The sequence below is a fragment of the Mustela nigripes genome, chromosome 2, assembly GCF_022355385.1.
Source record: "Mustela nigripes isolate SB6536 chromosome 2, MUSNIG.SB6536, whole genome shotgun sequence".
NCBI classification, from domain to species: Eukaryota; Metazoa; Chordata; class Mammalia; order Carnivora; family Mustelidae; genus Mustela; species Mustela nigripes.
The window spans coordinates 30,282,331-30,310,215 of NC_081558.1; the positions used below are offsets into that span (position 1 = coordinate 30,282,331).

Below are 27,885 nucleotides of genomic sequence, written 5' to 3' on the forward strand. Positions count from 1 at the left end.
TTTATATCAGGTAGAGGTAAGAACTATTAAAAAAATAAATAAATAAAAAGAGGGGCGCCTGGGTGGCTCAGTGGGTTAAAGCCTCTGCCTTCTGCTCAGGTCATGATCTCAGGGTCTTGTGATCGAGCCCCGTATCATGTTCTCTGCTCAGCGGGGAGCCTGCTTCCCCTCTCTCTCTGCCTGCTGCTCCGCCGACTTGTGATCTCTCTTTGTCAAATAAATAAATAAAATATTTTTTTAAAAAATAAAATAAAAGACAAGGTAAGATGACAGAGAATGATGGCAAAAGGGGGATTATTTTTGACAAAGTGGGCAAAAAAAGGACTCTTTTGGTGAGTGACACTCACAGCACCTATAAAGCTCTGTGTAAGATGTTCCAGGTAGAATGAACACATCTTGACACAGGGCTGAGCTTGGTGTGCAAAAACAAGAACAAATAAAATGAGGGGGAACCTGGAAAGAAGGAAGTCAGAGAGGTAGGCAATGCCTGATCAAGCAGAAACTTGAAGTGTATGCAAAGAAGTGTGGATTTTACTCTAAGGGCAATGGAAAGGCACTACAGGATTTGAGGAAGGGAGTTAGAAGTTCTCATTAATGTTTTGGGGGAAAAAATCAGACTGTAGAGAAGACTGTAGAAAGGGAAAATGTAGAAAAAGTAAAACTAATGAAGAGGCACTCATACATTTCTTCAGTACTTGCATTTTTAGACCCAAAACAGGCAGCACATGGTAACTATAGCAAAGCACTCCCAAAACTTAAGGTTACTCTTCGAGAATGAACTTAAGGAGGATCAAAATGCCAAGAATGGGAACAGTTATCCATAGATAATACTCAAAAGTCTGATGGTGGACATGAAATTGAAGATTTCCAGAAAGATCCCAAAATGTATTTAAGATAACTTAGTATAACCTCAAACAAGTGTGATTGGACTGTACCATAACTAAAATACTTAAGCCAATCAATCTTGTATGTTATGGAAAACAAACAAACAAAACAACAAATGAGGAGCAACTGAGTGGCTCAGTCAATTAAGCATCTCCCTTTGGCTCAGGTCATGATCTCAGGGTCCTGAGATAGGAGCCCCGTGTCAGGCTCCCTGCTCAGTGGGGAGTCTACTGCTCCCTCTCCCTCTGCCCCTCCCCCTGCTCATGCAAGCTCTCTCTCTCCCCCTCTCAAATCAGTAAATAAAATTTCTTAAAATTAGCTAAAAAATTAGGGTGGTATACATTGAAGGTTGTAAACTATCGGTCTGCTGTTGTATTTTTTGGTTGTTTTTTATATGAAATAGTTGCTAACACTGAAAAATCAGAAGATTTCACATGAAATCTAAATGTCTATCTTCCCTTGAAAAATTAGAAGCTCTGGCAACTCTGTATCCTTGCAAGACGATAATGTGCAGCAACTACATTAATTGTTATAAAATTTTAGTAGAAGCTTCCCTAAAATAAATAGATAAATTCTTTTCCATCTGTTTTTTAGTAACATGGGACTTTTTAATGTTGCTTTAAAAAAAAAAATGGCCCTGGGGCACCTGGGTGGCTCAATCTGTTAGACAGCTGCCTTTGGCTCAGGTCATGATCCTAGGGTCCTGAAATCGAGCCCTACTCAGTGGGGAGTCTGCTTTTCTCTCTCCCTCTTCTGCTACCCCCCCACTTGTGCTTTCCCTCTCTCCCTCTCTCAGATAAATAAATATTTTTTAAAATAAAATAAAAATAATTTTTAAAAATTATCCTTGCCAACTTCAATATATTTGACAAGCATTTATCAAAGCCCTACTAGGAACCAATACCTGTTAATAGGAATTTGGAGTCTAGGAAAAAACTCCAAGGGCGTAAGTACTCTTTACAGTGAGATCATCTCTCTTGAAGAGCCTACTAAACATTAATTCTACTAACTCAAAAAGCAAATGCTAATTCCAAGATGTGAGGTTTTTCAAAGTCCAGCTTCTCCCAGTAGGCTGCCCTGAACCTCCACACTGTTGTGGCTGAGAGACACTTCCCCCTGCCTCTCTGAGTGCACGGCTACCAAGGTTTTGGAAGTATATCATCAGCCACCTATGCCATAACCCACTATTTGAAAATAGACTCAAGTCATATCACTAAATACAAGAAACAAAAGTCAATCAAATAAGTCCCCTCAAAAGAATTTGTTACTTCATATAAACCTGTAATATAACATTAAAAAAAAAACATATTTTTTCCTTTTCTAAGCAACCTGACAAGACAGATGAGACTAATTAGGTCTACTTTAAGTCCTTTTTACTCTTTTCACCAGTCACCATATCAACATAATCATATGCCAGAGATAGTTGTGCTCCACAAATTTATAGAACATACCATCTATTCAAAGAGCTGAGACCATGAGAAGAGAATGAAGTATGATCTTCCAAGCCTTTCCTTTCTCTTATAACTACTATAAGAAACATAATTTAGTACCCCCACAAGCAACAAGCTAATGTGAATTAAATACTTATATGTAAAAATAGGTACAGTAAAATAAAATGCAATCTCAAATGTACATGCAGGGATATCTATGCCAGCTTTTGGAATGGACTAATATAGAACACATTTCCTCATGAAAATAGGCTTTACTAATATTTTAACATTTCAAGACATTAAATATGTAATAGTTTTCCCAATGGCATATGGTTTGAATTGATATTGGTAAATAATTGTACATAAAATAAAACTGCATTGCATTAAATGTTGGTAAAAATGACAAAATAAAACACAGGCAATATAAGCCATTGCACAGGTGTACGCCATATTACCAGTTGAAAAAAAAAATCTTGCAATTACAAGCCTACACTATTTATTTCACTTGGGTGTAATTACATCTTATACATGTTTGTTTAGTAGTATCAATCCAAGACATCATTTTGAGAATATAATTAACTGGATGGTAGAACAGAATGTGTGTGTGTTTTACTATTTTTGTGTTTCTGTATTTCAAACAAGTTGGTCTTTGTTAGCTGTGTTTAACTGCCATCTAGAGTTAAAATGAATCCATTTCTTTTCCCTTCTACTTTTCTTCAAAAATTTAGGCATATAAGCCAACACATTTAATCTATTTCATATCAAACAAGTACTCTTCAGACAACAAAGTTGTAAAGAACTTTATAAAATTTTTCAAAGTACCACTAATATTTCCACCAGCTGCAAATATTTTAGGTTGACTAAAACTTGAAGCTCACATTTAATTTAATTAAAACATTTCTTGAATGTATAACCTAGGAATTAACCCAATACACATTTGGACTTAGGGAACTACACTAAAAACTTGAAGAAAATTAATCTACTATCTTTATCTGTGGCTTCCTACTTGTATTTCTTTCAGAGCCCAAGGAAAGCAGACCCATATGTAAGGATATTCAGGAATTTTTTCATGTTGTTAACCTCTGAAAAATATGATTATAAAAATCAGCCAAATCCCAAGTGTATATTTAACTAAGGTTTTCAAAATTCTTAAGTTAAAAGTAACATTCATATTCAAATTTGAGGTTTGTAAGAACAAACAATCAATATAATCAACTCAGCTTTCAATTTAATAAAGCCTGAAAAGCCATACCAAAGGGATACTTAAGAGAAAAAAAACCAGGTTTCAAAGTAAGATCTGATGTCTAGCAAAAGAAGAAAGGTATTCATATGAAATGTTAAAAAAAAACTAGATAAAACATTGTTACATGCTGTTTTCAAATAGATGAAGGATATGGGCAATTTTTTTAAAATTATCTGTCCCAAATGCATTAATCCAGAATGGACTTTTCTAACAATATCTTCACATACCATTAGATCTTGAAGCAAAGAAGTTGCAATGTGGAAAATCTCCAACCCTTGTTCTTTCAAAGGATAGGTTTTCAAGTGGATGCATACAGCAAACAGTAAGGATGGAAAAACAGGCTGGTGCAAAGAGCCTCCAAATTTTTTAGTAAATGCAGTTGGCAGAGTATCACAAAAAGATGGGAATTGCAAAATACGATGTTCTAAGTAGTCAAGTATGCACTAAGAAGTTATTAATTGGGGCGCCTGGGTGGCTCAGTGGGTCAAGCCTCTGCCTTCAGCTCAGGTCATGATCTCAGAGTCCTGGGACAGAGCCCTGCATCAGGCTCTCTGCTCAGTAGGGAGCCTGCTTTCCCCACCCACCCACCCACCCCCATCTGTCTCTCTACCTACTTGTGATCTCTAAGAAATAATAAAATCTTTTTTTAAAAAAGTTCTTAATTACTTACTCAAGAGTCGACTGATAAAGTTGTGAAAGGATCCTAGGAGCAAAGAGGGGTGATAATATGGAGAAAATAAACAGGCAGCAGGTCTATGAAACAGAAAATCCTTACTTTAAGAAAAGCCTGAGCTAAGGAGTTAGAGAGAGACTAATTTGTAAATTGAAAGCTGGTGGGAAATCCAGGAACCAGGATTTAAAAAAAAAAAGAAAAGAAAAGAAAAGAAAAAAAGCCTTTTACATTATACACAACTAGAAGGGTATCAGTTTAAGACAAAAGGATTGTGTGAGCTTTAAATTACTGAAATTTAGAAAGGAGGAAATATACATATATTTGCTATGTATACAACATACAAATGATTTACTAAGAATTATCATTTTTGCTCCCAATTTTTAAAGTTCTAATGCGTTCTCAAGTGAATTTTAGAACTAGTGAGGTTTTTAATTTGCTCTCCCAAGAAAGAAAAAGCTTATGCAAATTCTTACTGGAAATCTCATGGAATAAGCATAGTTTTATCAGCAGTCTTGTTCTCTCAGCTAAGAATGTCTATAACGCAGGCACCAGCTGTGATAATGATTTCTCTATTGCTGAGTTTTATCTGATTGGACCTAGCCTGATAGCTGATTCATTGGCAAAAGATCCTAAAGAAGTATCTGGTTGTAAATTCTCTTTGGTCAAAACCCATCCAGGGCCAATTTATAGCATTTTAGAGATATTATGAGTAGAGAATATTTTTCCATAGTGATATGGACAATCTGTAACTATAGAAAAAGATAAAAGTCTAAAGACTATTTCAAAGTGAAGAAAAGCAGAAATAACACAATTACACCCACTTTGCCACATTTCATCTGGGATATCCTGAAACGAGGAGGGAAAAAAAAAAAAAACAGAAAACAAAAAATAACTCCATTTCAGCCATGAGTTCTTCATTTTCTTATTATTTGTCTACCCAGAGTATACCTAAACGAAGTCTAAAAAGAAGGCCTCTGTATAACCCGTAACAGAGTTGACTGTTAGTAGTCTGAAGTCTTTGATATTGTCAAAGATCCTGGGATTCTTTCGTTTCTTACTCTTTAAAGCTTGTCCTTCCTTTTTTACCCTCAAGCCTTTCTACTCTTTACCTACCAGTCTCACCTTCTCCAATACCTCCTTCATATTATTACTGCCAAACTTTTGTTTTCTGAGTCTCTGACACCAGAAATGAAATCTTCAAAATTGGGGGAAATAAGGAGAAAACATTCTTCTCGATACTTCCTCTCCACTGGCCCTCACTCCAGACATACCTTCATGCACACACTTCTGCACAGACACACACCTCCTTCACTTAGAAGACTTCATGGTCTGTCTTGCCACCTGATACACCCAATTAGAAAAGTTGACCTCCAAATTCCACCCAGTTTTCTAAATTCACCTCAGCCTTCCAAATGTCACCTAAACTATTTCAGCTCTTGGTGCCCTCTCCTTTCTTCTCTAGCACCCTCATAATCTGCAGGACACTGTTTAGTCACTAGTTCTTAATATACTCTATATAATTACATAAAATACTAACATCAAACAAGCCAAGGCTCATTTACTTACAGTGTGATCCTAAATCATGTCTCTAAGCCTCAGTTTTCTCAGCTATAAAAATGGGGACAGTACGTAAACTAGCAAGCAATGTTGTCTTACAGGGTTGTTAGGATTAGCTGAGGTAAATCAAATACAGTGCTTAGCACGGAATGAGTACTTCATGAATATTAGTCATTTTTATGTTGTCAGCCAAAATCCTCTAGCTTTTTTTAATTCTTTTTTAAAATTTTATTTATGTATTCGGCACAGAGAGAGATCACAAGTAGGCAGAGAGGCAGGCAGAGAGAGGGGGGGAAGCAGACTCCCTGCCGAGCAGAGAGCCCGATGTGGGGCTCAATCCCAGGACCCTGAGATTGTGACCTGAGCTGAAAGCAGAGGCTTAACCCACTGAGCAACCCAGGCCCTCCTCTAGCTTTTTTTTTTTAAATAATTTTTTAAAATTTATTTGACAGACAGAGATCACAAGTAGGCAGAGAGGCAGGCAGAGAGAGAGAGGTGGGGGAAGTAGGCTCCCTGCTGAGCAGAGAGTCTGATGTGGGGCTTGATCCCAGGACCCTGGGATCATGACCTGAGCCGAAGGCAGAGGCTTTAACCCACTGAGCCACCCAGGCGCCCCTCCTTTAGCTTTTTGTATATACCTTAAGAGCCTTCTAGACTCCTGGGGGTAGGGGCTACACCTTAGAAATATTTAATAAGTATATCTTTAAAGAATTTATGACAAAAGAGCACAAGGCTTTCTAAATAATGAGGCTTAGGGGACAATTTTAGCATGCTGGTGGACAGAACTATACCAGGGTTAGGAAATATTAACTTCACTGCACACTTACAGAACCCCCCATTATGAGCCAGGCATTACTCAGTAGGTTCTAATAATCTGCATGGTAGACCACCAATACCTCACTCCAGGAAGTACCCAAACTTACCTAATAAATAGAGAAGCCGTATATTGACAGACTGCGCAATTGCCAGAGACGCTTCTTCTCCAGTCAAGTGTCTCAAGGATCAGATGGGGGCTGTCATGAAGACAGGAGCTATGACGGCAGATTTTTAAGTAGAAAGTACTTTTGGGGATGCTACAAGATATATTATCCCACCCTCTGTCTAGACAACCTCTAAGTGTCTGTGAGGTATTCCTGATTACCATTCTCCTAAAAATTGCAAGAAAATTCCAAGGTATTCCTTCAATCACTCCTACGGCAGACAATGAGAAAAGACAGATTCAAAGCTTAAAGGGCTGGTTGTCCCAAAAGTGTCACTATTCAAACTTACATAAGGCAGGGAGGGGAACAAAGTTTGTTTTAAATAACATACACATACTAACGTGCAGCTTCTTTGTTCTCTATTTCAAGCAACCCATTACCAATTTAACAAAAATCCTTTTTTGTAAATTTACATAAAAGGTAAGAATGCCTTGTAACCATGCAAAAGTTGGATTTCGTTCCTAGAACACAAGGCTATTCAAAGGTCTGTTTTTCATCTTTACTAAGTAAGGCTGTGAAACAGCTAAATCAAACGTTCTATCAGCTGAAGACAGAACCTCTCAAATTATGGTATTTCCATCTGGGATTATTTCAAGGCCATTTTAGTTCCTGAGGATACAGCAGCAAGTAATCAAAAATACTTGTTCTTAGGATGTCCAAATTCTAGTAGGAGTGCACCGATAAACACATAAACAAGTGATTGTAAAATGTGGGGAACACTGTGTTCTGGAGAAAAAACAAGAAGGAGGACAGAGATAAAAAGATGGGAGTTGCTAACTTATACTGAAGGTCCAGGGAACAAGGCTTCTTCAAGAAAGGAGCCTTGAAAGATAAGGCACTAAGTCTATGTGGGTTTCTGGACTTTTCCAAGCAAAGGAACCATGAAGTGCCTGTAGTCCCTAAGCAAGAGAGGGGTTTCATGTAGATATTCTGGGAGCTAAGAAATAAAAAAGACACCTGGATTGGAGTCCTAGCCAATCAGGTGAAGAAAGCCCTTTACCAACTCAGGTGAAGAAAGCAACTTGACCTCTCCTGAATCTCAGTTTCCACCTCTGAAATTTAGGATAGTGCTTCGTGTCTCACCAAGTTATTTCAAAGGGAAAAAAGGCTTAAGAACGCGCTTGACAGCACTAAGAGATTATTCCCAAGTGTGTAACCTGAGGGCTGTGGGAAATTTCCTCAAGGCTCTACTGACTGCAAGCTCCAACCTGAATAAACAGCCAACCTCATTTATTCCTCTGTCGAATGAGGACGATGGTACCTACATCACCAGGCGTTGTAGGGTAAGAGCTAAAATTCACCTAAACACGGCGACCCGCACACAAACCCCTCAAAACATCCACGATCAGTATTACTGTCCCTCGGGCAGACAGGGGCTCCACTCCTCTGCTTTACACCTGACGAACAGGGGGAAGCTCTCTGAAGCAAAGACCTTTTTTACTGACTCTGCAGACCATTCAAAACACGCTGGAGTATTCTGAAGGATTTTCCCCCATTTCCCTACTCTGTGACATTCTAGCTTCCCTCTCTAAAACATATTCAGGTTTCATCTTAAAAAGCCTAAAAACGTTTGAGCTACCATCAAACGTTTTCGAAAGGCTCATAAGGACCGCTTCGGTAATCTCTTCCCTGAAGGCAGCGCCATCACCTTTCGCGCCAGAGGCCCGCCTTTTATAGCAACGTGATCACGTCACCTCGTCGCGCGTGCGCAAAGACGGTGGCGTGACCACGCCCAGGCCTGAGACCCAGCGTCTGCACCGTAGCGGACGCCTTTATAGAAAAGGGCCGAGTGGGACTAGGTGAGTGAAGTCCCACAGCGTTACGGGCGGCCAGTGGGTGCCCTGACTGTCCGAGAACAGCGCAGGTGTTCTCGCAGGGCCGGTGGGGAGCATCTCGTTAAAGGGGGAAGAGCTGGGAGGAGGAGGAAAGGTCGTGAGTCCTCTGAGTATAAGCAGGAAGTTGGAGTGGTTGCCGGGTTAAGAACTCAGAGCCCGCGGATCTTCGGTTCGAAAGGCAGAATTTATCTTGGGGTTTGTCTGGAGTGCTGATGGCGGGCATTACGGAAAGGAAGTTACCGTGGACTAACTTTCCGAGATTTCCTTGACGCTGCATTCGAAAGGGGGAGGAAGGCGGCGACGATTGGTCGGTAGTGATCTTAGAGGATACGTGTCTGTAACTCGATCCTTGTGGCTGGCGGGCGAGTGCTGTCCTCGGTGCTGAACGCAAGACATTGGTTTCTTTAGAAGGAAACCCGTTGAAGGCAGGCAGTGTTTCTTTGCCCTTGGCTGGGATCACTGCTATATGCTTCCATGTATGTGCACTGAAGGAGCAGCTCAGTCTATCCACTCTGGACACTCAGAGATTAGCGACAGTGTGTAAATCATAAAATTTAGCAAACCCAGTGCTTCGCTCCAGGAAAAGAATATCATTCCTGTTTTTTCTCCCTTAGGACAGTCACCTTCAGCTATTGCACGCAACCAGATGATTCGCCTTCCTGCTCTGAGCCTTTAAAGCGCTTCACTTGATCTTTATCTGTATTGGTCCAGGCCCTTCAGTCAAGGTGAGCTTGCTCATGTACCATTAAAATGGGCTTTCCTAAACTCCCCAAATGGGAGTCCTGAGCACCCAGGGTAAGGTGAAGAGACCAGTTGGGCTTTTCCCCACAGTTATACATGAAAAATACTTTCTTATTTGGAAAAGAGATGGTAGAACTGGGCAGTCTTCCAATAAAGGAAAGACCATGAGTTTCCAGTTGGTTCTTATAACTTGTTTGCCTTTCTATGTGTGTGTGCACATGCATAAGGGATGGTATTCCTGTGTTGAATTTTACAGAGTGAATTTTTTTTTTCTTTCTGTTGATTCAATAAAATGTTTACTAGTCTTAGTACCAGCTGCTTGTTTGTTTTCAATTCAGATTAAGGTTAAAGTGTGAGGAAGTAAGAGGAGGAAATGTAAAATCTGTTGAGTTTACCTGATTCATGGTGATTTTGGATGCGTCTGGCATATAAAAAACTGTGCATCGTAAATAAAAATGGTTTTAAATGCATTCTTTCATTTTGTACATCATTATATCTCAATTTTTATTTTTCTCTTCTGAGAGAACCAATGGGTTGAGGTAATAAAACAATCAGCTGCTATGAAGCTGAGGACATTAAAGTAACTTTAAATATTTTTATTATTTAGCAGAAAGCTTATAAGGCAGCTTTGATTAAACATGACCTCCTTGTTTGCTCAAGAAATTCACCTTTCTAAGAGACATGAAGAAATGTAAGTTTTTTTTAAAGGCTTATCTAAATTAATAAATTATACTGGCTTTGTTAGTGGAAATATTGTGTGCAGAAGACTTAGGAAGTCTGAAGGTATCATTTAAATTTTATGACACTTGAGAGATTTTGGTGTTCGGGAATGTCACTGTCTCTTAAGAATAACAAAGATTACAAGGTATAATTATGTTCTCTTCTTACAACTCTTACTATTATCTGGTTAAATTCACACTTCTCACCTTTCTAGTTTCCTTACTGATATATATAATGGACTTCTGTACACCTCTTACCCAGGGCAGGCTTCATGAGTATGTGACCTGTGTACTCACAGTTCCTGTACTTGGTTTAATGCTCTACTGTTGCTGTCTTGAAATTCCTAATAGTTTTTTAAAGGAGCCCCACATTTTCAGTTTGCATTAGGCCTTGCAAATTATATAAGCAGTCCTGCACTTATACTTGATAATAACCTTCTCTGCCTCTTTCTGTGGGCTCTCATGTTTTCCTTTAATTAATTACCAGGCCCTCTTCCTTGGCTTTCTAAGATCTTTCCCTTATCAAAATGTTGAAATAACTCAATTTTAATGCTACCCTCAAGAACAGCCCTCTGAAACACAGCATTTCTTAATAACCTCCATAACTATCTGGAGAGTAGTTAGACTGTTATATATATACACACCACATGTATTTTTTATCGTCTGACATTTTTTTAATCAATCATTTAAGAGGACCAAAAAACTTGTAAAATGAGCATTTGACCAATGAGAAATTTTTAAAATATATGTAACAAAGTAGCTTGAAAATTTACTTACAACTTTCTACATCTTTCTTCAATTACTGTTTCACCTTGTTGTGAGTATGCATACATACACACAGCCTCTCATTCATATATGGAACCATCATCTTTCTCTTGGAAAAAGAGGAAAAAAAATATTTTTATTGCTTCTTCAAACATATGGAAGTTTAGCGCAATTCTAAATGTGTAACATGAGATTCAGGGGTATTGAAGTGTTAAGCAGAAGGTTTCGTATAGCAAGTTATATCAATGTATGTGTGTGGGGAGGTATATATAAGTATGTGTACAAAGGGATATGTATTACAGTTTGCATTTTCACCAAAAATTAAAACATGTTTTTAACACTCTAAAATAATTGCAAAGACCATAGAGGCTTAAAAAACAGAAGCATGTAGTTACGACAGATATGTTGATGAAAATAAGAATGATTTTACCCAGATTTAAGACTGACTGGACTATCTAAGTTTTCCAGTGCCTTATTAATTGACATAGTAATTGTTTTTCAAAATAGGATGAACTTGAAGTGGGATATAATTAAATAAATGTTTTATGTTTGTCAAGCAAAAAAATGTACCCTTTAAAAAAAACTTTATATAATTTTTATTTTTTTCTAGAGTATCACAAAGATTAATGTTACTTCAACAAATGGACAATAAATTTATAGATGAAAACAAGGGAAAGGCATCTCAGATGCAAGCAGCTGAGACTGCTTTTAAAAGGAACCTCAGTCTTTTAATGGTAAGTTTCCATGACTTTGAGTATAGAGACTTTTTCCCCACCTTTGCAAAAAAAAAAAGATTTTAAGTGAATTTCATAATTTTGATGTATATTCTTTGTTTTAAGTAATAAATTAATGAAGCACTATCTAGTTTTTAAACCCATGTTAGTTGGATACATTGCATATGGATTCCTTTTTAAATGGAAAAAAAAAAAGGAAGTTTGTTTAACCTAAGTGTTTTTAATCAACCAGAGGAACCAATGACCATAGAAGAAATTTAGAGGTCACCTTTGTGCAAGAAGTAATAAATACAAGATGTAGCTTTCCATCTTCCATCTTCTTTTATTTATAGGGAGATCCTAAAACCCCATGAACTACCTATAAGGTTTTTAGACCCAACTCAAAACTATTCAACATCATCAAAATAAGAAAAATTTGATTTTGCCCTACTAGGGCCACAGTCAGCACGTAGAATTCATATCTAAAATAACAGATTTCCCATATCTCTCTTGATAGTGATGGAGGAGGTGGTCAAAGTATGTGATTGCGCAGGGCCCCACCATTTGGCCAATGTGCCCATTTGGAGTAAAATCATATGTGTAACATTTTTGGCTGCTTGCTATACTTTGCTTCCAGAATTGTATGGCTTCATCCATAATTAAAACCCTAAAGTTTGCTTCCATTCAAGCTTCCAAGAGATCCTATGACTAAAACATTTGGGAGTAAGGCTATATTATTTAAGTTATAAAGCAGTGTTTTCAGTTTTTTATTGTTAAATATTTTCATCGATAGGCATGATATAGTTATCTTATGTAGTCACTAGAGGATAAAGGAAGAGGAAAATTCAGTTATCTTCTCAGCTTCTGGCAGTTTGATCCACAGTAATTTAAGTCACAGCCATAGTGCTACCAAAGCATTCTATGTTGCCATATGTCTTACTTGCCCAATGGTGTTTGCAATATTTATTTTTAAATGGAAATTATAGGATAATCTGGAATTTGCTGTGAAAAGTCAGAAAAACTAAATTAGAAGGCTTGATGGCTTGATCAGTATTTACCTGCAACAAGTACAGGTACTATTTGGATTTTTTCAAGTAGCTTCCTTTTAGTGAGCAAGTATTTGGTGAATGCCCAGAAGGGCCTTACTACTGAGCTAGTTCTGAGCAGAGAGTGGAGTTAACAAAATAATTCAGAGTTCTTTACATCAGCTAGCTAACAGGCTTAACTGATGACATAAGGTTATCACACACAACTTAAGAGACCTTAGTTAATTGAACATTAAGTTATAGGGAATCCTTAGCACTTTAGGAGTACGTATTAAAAAAAAAATCATCAAAAGCTAGAATATTCTAACAAGTCTAAGAGGGGAAACTAAGCTGGAGCTGTGTTTGAATAGGAAGAATGCAAGATATTCCACTGCATTCTTACAGAAGAACCATGACCAGAAGAATGAATGGCTGTGTTAGGTCCGTGGGACCCTGAGCTAACTAGCTTGTGAAGTCACGGGAAACAAGGTTGGATAGGTTTTGTGAGACTAACTGAAGAAGCTGAGAACTGATATGTAGGGATAATACGGTACTAAAAGTGTTTGAACAAATGAAAAATAGGGACTTATATAAGAAGCATATGGGCATTTAAGAAAGATTGATTTCCTATTTAGATGCAATGTAATTTGCAGAATGGAGAGATTAGATTTAAGGAGAATAGCTAAGAAATCATTGCCATATCTGGAAGGAAGATAATGAACCTAGTTTCATTGTCATTAGAAGGAAGTTTAGATGGTGTTTTAGCCCCCGATTATAAAAGTAATATATTCTTTTTAATTTAAAAAAAAAATTTTTTTTTTAATTTATTTGACAGACAGAGATCACAAGTAAGCAGAGAGCCTGATGTGGGGCTCAATCTTAAGACCCTGGGATCATGACCTGAGCCGAAGGCAGAGGCTTTACCCCACTGAGCCACCCAGTTGCCCCTAAAAGTAAAATATTCTTGCTGTAAAAAACTGGAAAGAGCCAAGAAGATGAAATGGCATACTTTCCAAATCATCCCACCCAGCTTGAAATTAATGTTTTTATACATTTCCCTTTAGTGTTTTAATAAGCATTTAACTGAGCTCTTATATTCCAGATACAGTGCTTGCTGTTAGACATGCAGTCTCTTCCCTGACTTTTTTTAAAAAATATTTTTGAGGGGCACCTGGGTGGCTCAGTGGGTTAAGCTGCTGCCTTCGGATCAGGTCATGATCTCAGGGTCCTGGGATCGAGTCCCGCATCGGGCTCTCTGCTCAGCAGGGAGCCTGCTTCCCTCTCTCTCTCTCTCTCTCTGCCTGCCTCTCTGCATACTTGTGATCTCTATCAAATAAATAAATAAAATTTAAAAAAATATATATATATATATTTTTGAATACTTGTATATGTAATTTTTTTTATCCTGCTTTCCCTCTTATTATTTTGTTTTAAACTCTGGAAATAATTTTTTTTTAATATTTTATTTATTTATTTGAGAGAGAGAGCATGAGAGGAGAGAAGGTCAGAGGGAGAAGCAGACTCCCCGTGTAGCTGGGAGCCCGATGTAGGACTCCATCCTGAGACTCCGGGATCATGACCTGAGCCAAAGGCAGCCACTTAACCAACTGAGCCACCTAGGTGCCCTAACTCTGGAAATAATTTTAAGGGCTCTACCATAGAGGTTATCATGAAAGTGACCTAAATAGGACTTAATCACAGAATTTTCAGGTGGGAGAAACTGTAAAAAGCACAAGATTATATTTTCACTTAAGGCTTTAATTTTTTTTTTTTTTTAGCATAAAAACTATTTTTTTCAAAGATTTAGAAAGGGTAAAAGTGGACCTGCTTTGGCCAAAGGCCCATCCTTGCCTGCTCTACTGTGGCTCTAAGGAATAGTGAAAACCACTGACCTGCACTGATCTCCTAATTTAGAGAGGAAGAACATGAAATAACTACTCCGAATACCCACTCCCTGTCAAGAACAGGTTCAGTTACATCAGGATATATACTTCAAGGGTGCCTGGGTAGCTCAGTGGGTTAAGCCTCTGCCTTCGGCACAGGTCATGATCTCAGGATCCTGGGATGGAGCCCTGCATCAGGCTCTCTGCTCAGTTGGGAGCCTCCTTCTCCCTCTCTCTCTGCCTGCTTTTCTGCCTACTTGTGATCTCTCTGACAAATAAGTAAATAAAATCTTAAAAAAAAAAAAAAAGGATATGTACTTCAGTACAGAATACATTTGAAAAATGGTTCCACTGAAACTTGAAAACATTCCTCTAAAGATACTAACAAAATAAGGATAAGCTCTATTACCATCCATTATTTGACCTTATTTAGATGCTTTGACCAATATAAGAAACGTTAACATAGAGTGAGCTTTAATTTTTGGAAAGTACGATATAACCCTAGTATTTTTAATTGATAAAGCTATGTACTTAGAAAAGCCAAAGCTGTTTAAAAACTAGTGTATTGTGAGTTGAGTAAAATTAACAGATACAACATAACCATTCAATCCTATACATACAAATGGAAAATATGAAATGACATTTATATTACAATGAAATTATAAAAACACTTGGGAATACTTTTAACAAGGGATATGCATGATTGGTATAAAAATAATTCTTACATTTCAATGGGAGATTTAAAATTTAAATGGAGACATAGGCCTTAATCCTGATGGGGAAACAATTTTTTTTTTTTTAAATCAGGAGTCATAGTGTTATTTTTAGATTTAAAAATAAACCCACCAAAATCTGCATCGAACCCAACAAAATTTCTCTAAATGTATTTGGAAAAAATAAAAGAATGATTTAAAAATGGGAACAATAACAAAAAGACTAATCCCAAAGGTCCAAGCATAAAAGTAAAACAATGGACATGAATTTAAGTAGTGAAGAAATTCACATTGAGGGTTTAGTCAATGAAATATCACAAATGATAATGGATTGTTAGTTTCTGCTAGTTTCCCTCTTATGAGTAAAATAAGTTGTGTCTTCCTTTTAAAAACAAACATGATTGGTACAGATTTGGAAGAGAAAGATAATTTTGTTTCTATAAATACTTCCATGATGTAAACAGTCATCTCTTCGACCTCTTTCCCCACCCCACCCTCCACCAACAAAATTCAGTTTAACCCAAAAGGGCAATTTTGAGGTAGCGAGCATCACCTCATGGAGGTTGGACCAACATTCCAGGGTGAGAAAGAATGGGAGCAGCAGATTAGACATACGACAAGTGCTTCCCTTAAGGTAGGTCCTAGAGGTCTTCTTGGGGCAGCTGGCAGTTACAGCCTTCAACAAACTGCACTCCCCCCCTCCACGGCCAGTGGCTTAGAGGACACAGTCTCTCCTCCTTCCTCCTCACACTTCTCCTCTTCTCCAATTCAATGAAGAGCAAGTTTGACAAATGTTTAAGTGTTCCTTGTACCAATGATCCTGTATCTCGTGCTTTAGGATCTTCTTTTTTCTTTTTTTTTTTTTTTTAAATATTTTTTTTAATTTTTTTTAAAGATTCTATTTATTTATTTGACAGAGAGAGATCACAAGTAGGCAGAGAGGCAGGCAGAGAGAGAGAGAGGAGGAAGCAGACTCCCCGCCGAGCAGAGAGCCCGATGTGGGACTCGATCCCAGGACCCTGAGATCATGACCTGAGCCGAAGGCAGCGGCTTAACCCACTGAGCCACCCAGGCGCCCCAAGGATCTTCTTTTTTCAATCCTAGAAATTGCCCCTTCAGCTAATTAAAAGATTAAACCCAGTCTAGCTTTGGCTGGCTTCACTATATATACTTATAGGAAGATAGATATTAGGGTTAGGAGGAAAGGACAGGTCTAGACAAGAGGAAAGAAAGAAATCTCAGTAAATGAGTTTGTGCTCATAGTTGATCTTTCCTAATCACAAGTCAACTCCTTTACAGAGGCTGCTGAATCCTGTCATGGCGTAATATTTATACCACCATCCATACCAGAAACTTGTTTTTTAATTGTTACATAATATTTCAAACCTATGTATAAAAGGGAATAGAAGATTATATTTTCAAAACACAGCCAATTTTGTTTCATCTACACTCGTCACCTTCATGTCCTACCCCTCAAATTATGTTGAAGCTAATCTTCAGACATCATATTGTTTCATTTGTAAATATCACGTCTTTTTCATCAGTAATTATCACTCAAAGATAAGGGCTATTTTAAGTACAATTACGATACCATGATCCATCTAAGAAATTAACAACAATTCCTCAAATATTCAGTCAGGATTCAGATGTCTCTGATTAAAGTATTTTTACATTTGTTTGAATCTGGATCCAAATAAAGTCTAGTACGTAACTGACTGATAGGTCTCTCAAATCTCTAAAAGTTCCCTCTGCCTTTATTTTTTTTAACCCACTTTTATTTGTTGAAGGAATTGCCTCATTTCTCCTATAGTTTCCCAAATTCTGCATACTGCTAATTATACTGCTGAGGTATCACTTAGTAAGTTCCTCTGTTCCCTGTAATTCCCATAAACTGACAGAAGTTATGTTATGCTACAGGAAGATAATGCAAATAATTTTAAATTTTCTAATAATGACTTTTTAAGCTTTTATCTATTTAAGTAATCTCTACACCCAAAACGGACTCAAACTCATAACCCTAAGATCAAGCATCCCCTGATCTTCCCCACTGAGCCAACCAGGCACCACTCTAGTAACCACTTTTAATAAAGTTAAAAGGCACAGATTAAAGGAAATGTATTAATTTCATATTTCAAATGTAACTGATATTGGAAGTTAGTAAATATTTTATGGGGTTTTTTTTTCCTCATTGAGCCTTCAAAATTCAGTGTGTAGTTTCCATTTACAATGCTTCTTAATTCGGGCTTGTCACATTTCAAGTGCTCCGCAGCCACAGAGCCTAATGGATTAAAAGAGCAGATCTAGAGGCCTGATCAGATTCAGGGTCGATGTTTTGGGGAAGAACACTTCATAATGCCTGGCTATCTCTCTTTCTGAAATGTTAGCAGTCACCGATGATCATGATCCTTTCACTAAGGGTTGCAAAGTGATACTCAAATTCAAAGATAAATGTCCCCTCATCAATTATTGGGTTATACTGAAGTACACTTCATATAGGAAAAAATATATAAGTTCTTGTTTCTTTCTCTGTACTTAGTTTTCAAAAATAGATTGGTTCTCTAATATCCTCCAAAAGTGACCAATTAGATGTTGATGCTCTTAAATACCTCTGTGATTTGAAAGGTCTGGACCCTCTTCAATTTGTATTCCCAGTGATGCTCAAATTATCCCATTTTTACCAAGGGAGAACCTCCAAGTTATCTCCTGAATGCCTTTGACGTGATCTTAACAGTCTTTGATAGTTTTCTTTCTTTCTACTCTGGCATCTTCCAGGCCATCATTTGCCGCTTAGACCTGGAACTGACCATTGCTCCAAGGAGCCCTGGATCCTTTTGATGAGAATACATGTTTAGAGCCCTTCATCTGGGCTCTAGGGATGTTTATTATAACTTTTTTTAAAAGATAAAATTCATCAAGAGCTCATACCAATAATTCCATTTTGATTACATGATTGTAAGACTTTTAACTTAAAATCCATCTTTTACCTCTTTTTTCCCCCTCAAACCAAAAACCTCAGTTCCTAAATAATTTTCCAGTACCAGCATAACTACTCATTTACTTTAACCCATAATGTAGACAGCACTACCAGCAACATTATGATTACTGAGTACAGTTTTCAGTCAGACACTTTTCACTATCCTTTTTGTTCGTGGGGCATATCTCATTCCAGATGCTCAGTCAAAATACTGTGTTCTAAGACCACCTGAGGTACTTTTTCTTAATGTGGTTATGCCACCAACTAGATGACAGATTCTTTCTTTCCTTTTGTTTTCAATTTTTAGGGACTGGCTTTTTCATTTGTTCTATAATTGTATATGTTTTTAAATGATCTAGTGGCAGATCTATAAGGCAAGATACCAAGGTCTGGACAGGTGAGTCTAGCCTCTCTTCATCTGCTTTTTTTTTTTTTTTTTTTGCTTTTCTCCCCCTATCCCCTTGGGTACTTTTTTTTTTAAGTTTTTTATTTATGCACAGGAGACTGTTGACACCTTAGTCATTTATTTACATAATGAATATTTAAGTGTTTAGTACATACCCTGCACTTTGTTAGATTCTCGGATGCTGAAAGGTTGAATGAGGCACAGTCCGTACCTTCTGGCAGCATATAGTCAAACAGAAGGTTCTTAATTGGAAGTAATGGGCTATAACTTGCTACAGAAGGCAGAGATTTTTCAATCAGGCTAAGGAATTCATACTTTATCCTCTGTGTAGTGGGTCTCTATTTTTTTTTAATCTGTGTAAAGACATATTTAAAGTAGTAATTTTAGCAAAACTAATCAATTCCATATGTGGTTAAAGTAAAATGAGAGATGGTCCAAATACATATTTGTTGAACAAGTAAGTGTGATAATAAGATCACAGCACTGAAAATGGCATGGACAGGCTAGGGGAGACATCCTACAGGAGTCATCTATGGACCTTTGAATTTTTAAATGTCAGGGAATAAGAACAGTCAAAGGTAGAAGATACAGCATAGGTATCTGCAGGAGTAGAACTCCCACTATAGTACATTCAGTACACTAAGTAGGATTAAGGGGAGTTTGGTTTCATCAGGTTGAGAAATAAGGGCTGGGAAGAAAAGTTATCCATCCCTCTATATTAATAGTTGAAGCTAGATAAGAGACAGTCTTGGAGAGAGAAAAAGCAAAAAGAGGAGGACAGATGTCACAAATCTTAGAAAGCCCACACTTAGGATTAAGAAGAGAAAAAGGCGCCAACTTAGGAGAAAGAGAAGTAGGAGTCAGAGAGGTAAGCAAAACATCTAAGAAAGTAAAAATCTCACTTACAAAAGAAGTTCTCTGGAGAGGTGATAATCCCTTGTCGACAGGCTGCAGAGATGACACTGAAGTTACTAACCATAGGCCTGTTTTACCAGGTCACAGATCCCTGCTCATATCTACTCTTCCACTGCAGATCTGCTCTTCTAGGAGAGCCAATATCCTTATTTCCTGGTCTTTAAGAGAAGTGTTTATCATCTTGTCTACAGGTGCTAGTGGCACCTAAGTCTACCACCAACCATAAATTTACAATTGTTCTTATAATGGGGCCAGTGGAGTTGTGAGTCTATTGTTTGTTTGATTTATGAAAGTAAAAAATAATTTTCCCAGGATGTTGTAAAAATCTCCCTGCAATCACAGAAGAGTTAATCTTCAGTGTCAGTTGTAATGTTGGCATCAGAAGCACTTTAGTGTGCGTCTTGGCCCTGAACTTCTGGTAGGGAAGAGACGTGGCTAATAAGATGGGCTTTTTATCCCTAAATTGATGGTTTTCCCCTTCAAATCACCTTCTTCGAGACAGCAGGTGCATTAATGGTTGTGCAACTTTGGGGAGTCCCTTTAGGGAATTTCCTGTTTTTCCCTTTTACATTTCACACCCATTCCTTGCTCCCGCCACTGCCATCTGCTCGCTCTTTTCTCCTGTTCAGCATTGGATTCTTCACACCCCACTCCCACGTCCTTTTCCATCTCTCTCCGTCTGTCCAACAGCCCTGTACTTAGATTGCTCCAATGCTTGTACATGGATCAGAGAACTTTCTCTTTTCGATCAACTCACCGATCTCACAGGAGAGACAAAATTGACACGGCCTACAGCCAAGGCCTCTGTGAACTTGACAAACATAAGCAAGCACAAGACAACACAGGTGCCAATTTGGGGAGCATGAAATAGAGCTCAGTGTTTCACTGACAACGTGGGAGAGTCCTACATTTCTGGGCTGTACTTCATCCACATATCAAGGTTACATCTTCACCCGGGTCTGCGTTAAATGTAATTGCCCCTGCGCTTCTGCAACCGCAAGAGAAAACGCACACACCCACATGTCACACGACAGATTAAAGCACAGGGCTTACATGTCATCAGCTGAATGATGTACGACACAGCCATAAAGCTGGCCAATGAGAATGCCCCAGAAATCGAGTCCTAAGTACCCAGAATCTTCTGAAAAGACTCTTGTTGCAAAGTACTGAGGTACCTCATTGACTTTCTTTCGAATACGTGGAGGATTTGCATAAGTATAAAATTAAAAAACAGAATACTGAACAGATGAAATGTGTGACCTTACTATACCATTTGCATGATCTGGACTAGAACTCTTCACTTGAAAGGTTAGCTCAGTGTGGGGCTGACTCTATGACTGTTTTTGGTACCTGAATATTGGACCGTTTTATCCATCTGGCTGTTTTTAATGGTTTTAGAGCTATGTTAGTGTCCTGAGCAGTTTTGGAAGAAAGTCCTTTTTGCCAGAATTACTGGCATTTACTATTTTAAATGAAAAGGAAGACCTTGAAAGTCCCACCCCCGACACTTCTTATTTTAAAACAAGAAATGCTGCTTTTTCTATTTGAAACTGGTTGATTAAGTAATGATCAGTCCTCCTACTGCAGTGACCTTCCTTCAGTTCAGACGGTTTATCCAGAGAAGAGTTGACATTTGGGGTACAGACATTGCTATTACAGGTGCCATTTGTATGTGTTACATAAATACATTTTGTTTCTTAAACACTGACACCTATTATAGGATATAGAAGCCGCAGAAAAGTCTCTGCAGACCCGGATTCACCCAATTCCATCACCAGAGGTGGTTTCTCTTGAGGTGAGAATCTTAAAGAACAAAAGTATAGAAAGAGACCCCATTCTGTTAGTAGTGCATTATAAATTAACTGGGGTTAGATGTGTGCATTTCCCAGATTTATTTATTCCGTAAAATAAGATGTGTCTGATTGCTCCTTACATGTCCACAGTGCTGTGCTTTGTACACAGTAAGGAACTGATAAGTATTTTGATTTTTAAAGATTTATCAAGTGACAATTTTATAAAGATCCTATATCTTTTCATCTAGAAACACCTATCCTGTTAAACCGTAACAGACAGTAGACAGCATGCACTAAATCCTAAGATGACAGCATGCCTAACCAAAGTGCTTTTCCTGTTGGCTAATGTTAGCAGTTCAGTCCTTTCACCAAATTTCAACCAAAGCTATTTAAATGCATATTATCATGCAGTATAGTGTGGCTTTTGTCTGTTTTATTTTGCTCAGTTCAAGAACAGATTGGGAAGACTGTTGGCAAAAATAAACCCTATTTGGTATATGAATATATCTGTGATGAAAGGAAATTTACTACATATAGAATAGTTTAATTTTATATTCCTAATGACCTTTTTCAAATACAGTTTTGCTTGCTGCCTAAGCAGGGAAGTGAATAGACTCAAAATTAAAGGCTGAGAATTTGCCCTTCAATTTTCTGTGTCATCTAGAGTAATAAGAAAAGGCAGTGATCAAGAACAGAAAGAGCTGTGGTACAAAGTTGTGCCTTGGGCATGTCTTTTCTGTTGTTGAATTCTCCAATACCTTACTCTGGCCTATACGGGGCCCCCACAATAGGGGTTCATCCAGCCGTGAATGGTGGAGAAACTCCCGACCACAGGCCCTGGTTGGTATTTTCCTTAGCTAGTCTTGCACAACAGGACGACCTCCATTTTAAGTGTGTCTGGCTATTTCTCAGACCACATGCACAGAGGGGTGGATATGCAAAACTGCTCATAATTTCAACTTTCAGAACTCCTATGCCTTGTTAATGTGCAGAGTGAATCACTATGTGTTCTTAATGCTAAGTAATTCTTCGGCTTAATTCCCCAAAATAAGATTGATAGTGATGATCCCATCCAAAATGCCCTCCCATGATACAGAGCTTTTGGCAGTATACTTTTCTTTGGCCCCCTCAGGGCAGTCACCCAAGAACCATCAAAGCTTGTAGATATTATATGGTGATCTTGCCTGAGCTTTCATAGCTTATAGACTTGCTATATTCAGGCCAATAATACAGTGTCTCAACTTCCAAGTTACTGGAATTAAAAATGGTTACATGATATTGGTATTATTTTTCTCAGGATACAAAAAGAAAAAGAAAGGAAGGAAGGAAGAAACTGGGAAGAAATTACAGTTTACCATATCGAGTACTCTTCTTAAAGATACAGTGGATGAATATTTTAAGTGTTTTCCCCCATACAATTAAGGAGTCAATTCACCTGAGTCCTGTGCTATAACACACTAGTTATGTTTTAGCTCCTGATCTCACCCCAGGTGAAATCTTTTTATATTAGTTATAAAGCAGTTGTTCATGTCTAGTAATTTCATTGTAATATTTTTAGTATGGGTAATCATTTGGTATGGGATTTGGAAGAGTAAACAAAAACATTTAATGATTGTAGCCATAAATTATACCACTGGTAATAATCACACGGTTGGCCACAAGAGGGCGTGTAAAATCACAATAAAATCCCCAAACCTGTAATTCTGCCAGGCTCCGGTTTTACTGAGAAATTTGAAAATTAACACTAGTAAGTAGCCAGATTTCTTTCTAAAATTAACATAAAATATTCTCTAGAGGAAGTGCATTCTACGTATATGTGTGTATGTGTGTGTGTGTACACGCACACACACACTTCAGTGAATAAACATTTAGACTATTATGAAGAGCCAAGTTCAATTGCTTGATATGCTTTTTTACTTTTGGATGTTGTTTTTTTTCCAGACTCTTTACTGGGCATCAGTAGAAGAATATATTCCCAAATGGGAACAGTTTCTTTTAGGAAGAGCACCATATCCTATCGGTGTTGAAAATGAAAATGAAGCAGAAAATACCGTTCAGAATGAGGCACAGTGATAACTACTTCACATACTCTTTTCAAAGAAAAAAAAAAAACCTTTTTAGTACAGCTGAGTATTAAAAGAATACGCAGGTCATTTCGGGTGCCTTAGGAATCGAATATGTTCATATTGTCCCGTTACCTCCTCGATGACATGAAGATAAGAGAATCAGCTGACAAATCTCAGGTTCTATCACTTTGAGACCTACTCTTACTTCAGAGTCATAAATTTGCTTTCTGCCAAACCCATGGAAGTGTTAAGAGCTAATACTGAAAGCTGGACTGTTTATTAAGTAAGTTGCTAAGTAAGTGTTACATGTGTCCTTCTTTTAAAAAAAAAAAATCATTTATAATCATTCTCATCTAAACAATGAATACTTGTTCTGACTTTACATTTTCTAGAATCATTTTGGCTTTTTTATTATGGGGATTGGGTTCAGCACAGAATCCAAGTGGCTGTTGGCCATTACAGTTTCCTTTAACAAATGGAAAAAATAGAGGCACTGAACTGCTTCAATATAGTATGTTAGACAATGGATTTATAGGATTTTGTCCCTTATAGATAATCAAACCTCTGAAGGTTCCGGAGGAAAGAACTAAACTACAAAGCATTTGAGAAGTAGCCAGTTTCAGCGGGGCTCAGACTTGGTTCAGAAAAAGGTCACCTATTAGAGCTGGAAATGGTATTGGATTTTGACTTAGTTAGTTAAGGACTACCAACTCTGTGAATGCAAGTAACTCCCCTCATCTTTTCATCGTTAAACTTGCCCTTCCCTCTCCTTTGTTTTCTTTATTTCCTAAACAACTGTCAGAAAGCTTTGCGGCTCCCCAGTCCTCCACTGCTAGAGTGCTCGAAAATTTTTTTTAATTTTTCTGACTATAGACGCAGCTCCTGCTAGTAAGGGGAGTCTATGCTCATTACAATTCAAGAGTATAAAAATTTCAAACTGGTGTGTGTTTTTACATGAAGACAGTAGGACAAGCTTTAAACAAACAAACAAACAAAACCTATACTGAAACGTCCATTGTGCTGATCAGTTCCTTTAAACTACCATCTTGGAAATATCCTGTTGAGTGGGTGTTGGTGTGGGTAACAATAATGTTGTTTTCATAATATGCGCTGGCAGATTAGCACACTTCTCTACAGTGTTAACAGTTGTAATTAAGGAATAAACAGCACAGAGTGTCAGTCCGATGACAATTTCATCTATAGTGTCACAATACAAAATGTCACAAAATATTAGAACTGTTATATAACTATAAAAAGTATCGGCTTAAAAGCTGAAAGCCTTTAAAAAAGAGAGAGAGAGAGAGAAAGGAAGAAAAAAGAAAACTGGCATAGAGACCAGAACAATTTATACCTTCTCAAGAATGTTCTGACATGAAAATAAATTGATAATTTTTTTTTTTCCTGTTACATCACAGTTTGGTTTCTAGCCATCCAGTTGATTTAGCAGGAGAATACAGGGCTTTTTAGCAGCTTTGAATTGGTAAACAGATTTAGATGTAGTAGAAAGGAACATGAGGAATTTTTTTTTTTTAACATCCAATCTTTCCCAGCATATGCACATAAGAAGGTGAATGAAGCGATGTGAAACTTATTTCTCTTTAGTCAAGTGAAAAAAAGGCTAAACATTTGTTGAGATGGTAAAATATTGTGTCAAGCAAGTAGGCACATTCCAAAATTAAACAGTGGTTGATACGTTAACATCCTCAAATATTTGAGTGCACACTTCCTTTGAGTTCTGTAAATTAAATCACCAGTAGATTAGATTAAAATACAAAATGAATAGCAATTTATCCATCTCAGAAAAGGTGGGTTTTTTTCCTCCCCTAAATTGACTAACTTGCTAAATAGTTTCTAAAAAAGAGCATACATTTAATATACCCTGGGTTACGACTTAGGGCAGAAGCGATGTTACTTCTAGGTTTTAGCTGTACTGTTTCCCTGTTACTAGTGAATACCTCAAAAACTCCCACATGTGACTTTATTCCTGGCCCCCACATAGCTTCCCCCCCTTCCCTCCTTGTAGACTGTAACAGATTGCACCACATGGTGTATGTTTAAAAAAAAATTTCCATAGGGACCTAGATACCCCATTAAAGGGCTTTATATTCTTTGAGGCAAATTAGCTTTACATAGGAATTTCCAACTATTGTTTTCTGTAAGGAGGGAAGAAATACCATAGATCATGTATATTTTGTATGGCTCTTAGAAGAAATCAGACAAGGAAAAAGAAAGGTCATCTACTCATACTACCTCCCTGTCCCCCACTCCACCCCACCAATTCAGTACCTTTACCATATGCTACATTGTACCTCCTAGTCATGAAAACTATGAATTTGTTTTTGCTTGTTTTTTTTTTTTAATAATAACAAGATTTTCAAAATAAAGTTCATTTCAAGATTTTCTTTAAACAGCCTTCCTTGGATTATTGCAAATGTGTAAATATTCAAAGCTCATTTTATGCTGGAATACTTTTAGTACATGAAATTATTAAACTATAAAATATTGAGGTCAGAAGGAGCTGCTGTTTTTTTCCAAACTTCAAAAAATAAATTTTACTAGGAAAAAGCCCAATACTCTAGAAACCAGACATCTGGTCTTTCCTGGGTGTTGGGAGCAGTGTGAATGAAAATGAGGTCAAATGGACAGTTTTTCCTTTGCATTACATACAAGGTGTTTTCACTTGTCAACTGAAGACCGAGAGGGCTGTAATAATCTTTACCTTTCTTCACAATTTGGTGGTCTTTGCCTCATCCCCCTTTTCCATCAAAAAAAAAAAAAAAAAAAAAAGAGCGAGAAAGAGAGAGATGGGTATGTGGCTGTATTTTTGAATCAAAATTAAGCTTACCTGGGATTATTCTGTCACTTCTAAAATAACCTGAGACAAGCCTGGGGGTGGAGGTGGGGGGTTTGAAAAACCAGGGTTAGCAATCACAAGAAGAAGGCCCTGTCAGGTTTTAGAGTATAAAATTTAGTGCACAAGGCCATGAGTTTGGTTAATCCACAAAATATATTCTTTTCTTTCCTTATTCTATTAGTCTTTATTACTCTAAACCAATTCACATTTTATATTTAAAATAGACTTTGAAAAAAGTCTTAAATCTTTCTGATGAGTTTCTACCCTCCCTGTTTCAAGAACTGCCCAACCATAATAGCTACATGGCTTGAAAACACTTTTCAACAGTCTGGCTGACCTCTTTCACTTTAATTAGGATTCTAAGTTTTTTTTTTTTTTTTTAAGTGTTTCTGACTAAAACTTTACTCTTCAGAGAAGGTACTAACTAGATAGTGAGTTCCAATGCAAGAAAAAGAGGAAAAGCAAGCAAGCAAGCTGCAGAAAATATGGAGAAGGGAAAAAGAAATTACTTTGAGAAAGCTTTAAGTTGAAGCAGGAAGTGCCCTCCCCACCTTCTCGTGGTGTTTTTATTTGTTTCTCTTATAATTTAGAAGTTAATTTGTCTACATAGGAAATTTAATTCCCTACTGCTAATAAAAGAACGTTTTGAGTTTTCTGGGACAAACACAGGGACGTGTCAAACTTCAGCAATTAAGGAGAGGATTGATATGTGGATTTGACACCTGGCATTGTGATCTCCTTTTTCTAACTAGAACTGACATTATATCCTTACCTAAATCCAAGACAAGGAAAAGGACGCCAACAAAGACAGAGGCTAAAAAATACTTCCGGACATCACCTTACCTCTCAAGAGTCAAGTTTCCTTGCTTAACAAGAGAAAAAGGACCCGGTTCCCTACTTACAGTAATGTTGCAAAGTTCCTGCTATTTTAAAACCTCTAATTTGTATCTCAGAGACAGAGCCTGAGACTGCAAAAGCAGTATCTCTACTGACTAGCACGAATCAATAAATAGTTGCTCGGAACAGAAACGGCGGCGTGTTCTCATTTAAGAAAGGGATGATTTGGGGGCGCCTGGGTGGCTCAGTGGGTTAAGCCTCTGCCTTCCGCTCAGGTCATGGTCCCAGGGTCCTGGGATCGAGCCCCACATCGGGCTCTCTGCTGAGCAGGGATCCTGCTCCCCCCCTTCCCCTCTGCTTGCTTCTCCGCCTACTTGTGATCTCTCTCTGTTAAATAAATTAAAAAAAAAAAAAGAAAAGAAAGGGATGATTTAGTTTGTTTCTATGTTTTTGATGATAGATCATTTAACCTTCACTGTTAGGGTCAAATGATTTTTTGTTATTCCTTCGTAAGTCGGGGTTATCATTGTACAAGGGTCTCTGATGTTCTGCATGTTATCACTTTGGGGACACTATAGTCAAATTAGAGGGGGATAAAATTCGATGTATATAATTTCTCTAATCCATCTCTATCTTCTTTCCTTTCCCAATACAGCATAATCCTTCTCCGTACCTTGTTTCCAACCATTTATAAGGTCTATATAACACAGACATTTTGTACTAGAATGCTCTACCCCAGGAAAACCAGTAACACTGAGATGTTCAAAAGAAGCTAAATGTAGAACCTTTTAAAATGCTATCCAGGAAAACATAAAGCTGGGTAACATGTAAGCACCATTCATTCATGCCTTCAACAGATCTTACTGATTGCCCACTGT

General features: G+C 37.6%; 1 protein-coding gene across 4 annotated transcripts; it reads left to right on the forward strand.

Moving 5' to 3' along the window:
- Positions 1-8,484: 8,484 nt before the first annotated feature.
- CEP15 (centrosomal protein 15) lies at positions 8,485-27,365 on the forward strand. 4 transcript variants are annotated; one of them, XR_009402383.1, is made up of 7 exons: positions 8,485-8,567; positions 9,218-9,328; positions 9,952-10,035; positions 11,439-11,562; positions 21,178-21,252; positions 23,192-23,599; positions 26,923-27,365. XR_009402383.1 is itself a non-coding variant. In XM_059390085.1 (6 exons), the coding sequence occupies exons 3-6, from the start codon at positions 9,983-9,985 to the stop codon at positions 23,321-23,323; spliced, it is 384 nt and encodes a 127-aa protein (XP_059246068.1). In that variant the 5' UTR covers positions 8,485-8,567; positions 9,218-9,328; positions 9,952-9,982; the 3' UTR covers positions 23,324-23,698. The 4 variants fall into 4 exon arrangements, 3 of the variants coding, with proteins under 3 accessions (XP_059246068.1, XP_059246066.1, XP_059246067.1); XM_059390085.1 differs by lacking the exon at positions 26,923-27,365 and having other exon boundaries at positions 23,192-23,698; XM_059390083.1 differs by lacking the exons at positions 23,192-23,599; positions 26,923-27,365 and adding an exon at positions 22,548-23,025.
- Positions 27,366-27,885: the final 520 nt, after the last annotated feature.

What these genes read in the sequence shown, in the direction of transcription:
- CEP15 (XM_059390083.1), top strand. Translation starts at nt 9,983, where the DNA reads ATGACCTCCTTGTTTGCTCAAGAAATTCACCTTTCTAAGAGACATGAA. An exon ending in GGAACCTCAGTCTTTTAATG is followed by an intron (nt 11,563 to 21,177) that starts GTAAGTTTCCAT and finishes CACCTATTATAG; the next exon opens with GATATAGAAGCCGCAGAAAA. An exon ending in CAGAGGTGGTTTCTCTTGAG is followed by an intron (nt 21,253 to 22,547) that starts GTGAGAATCTTA and finishes TATTTTTCTCAG; the next exon opens with GATACAAAAAGAAAAAGAAA.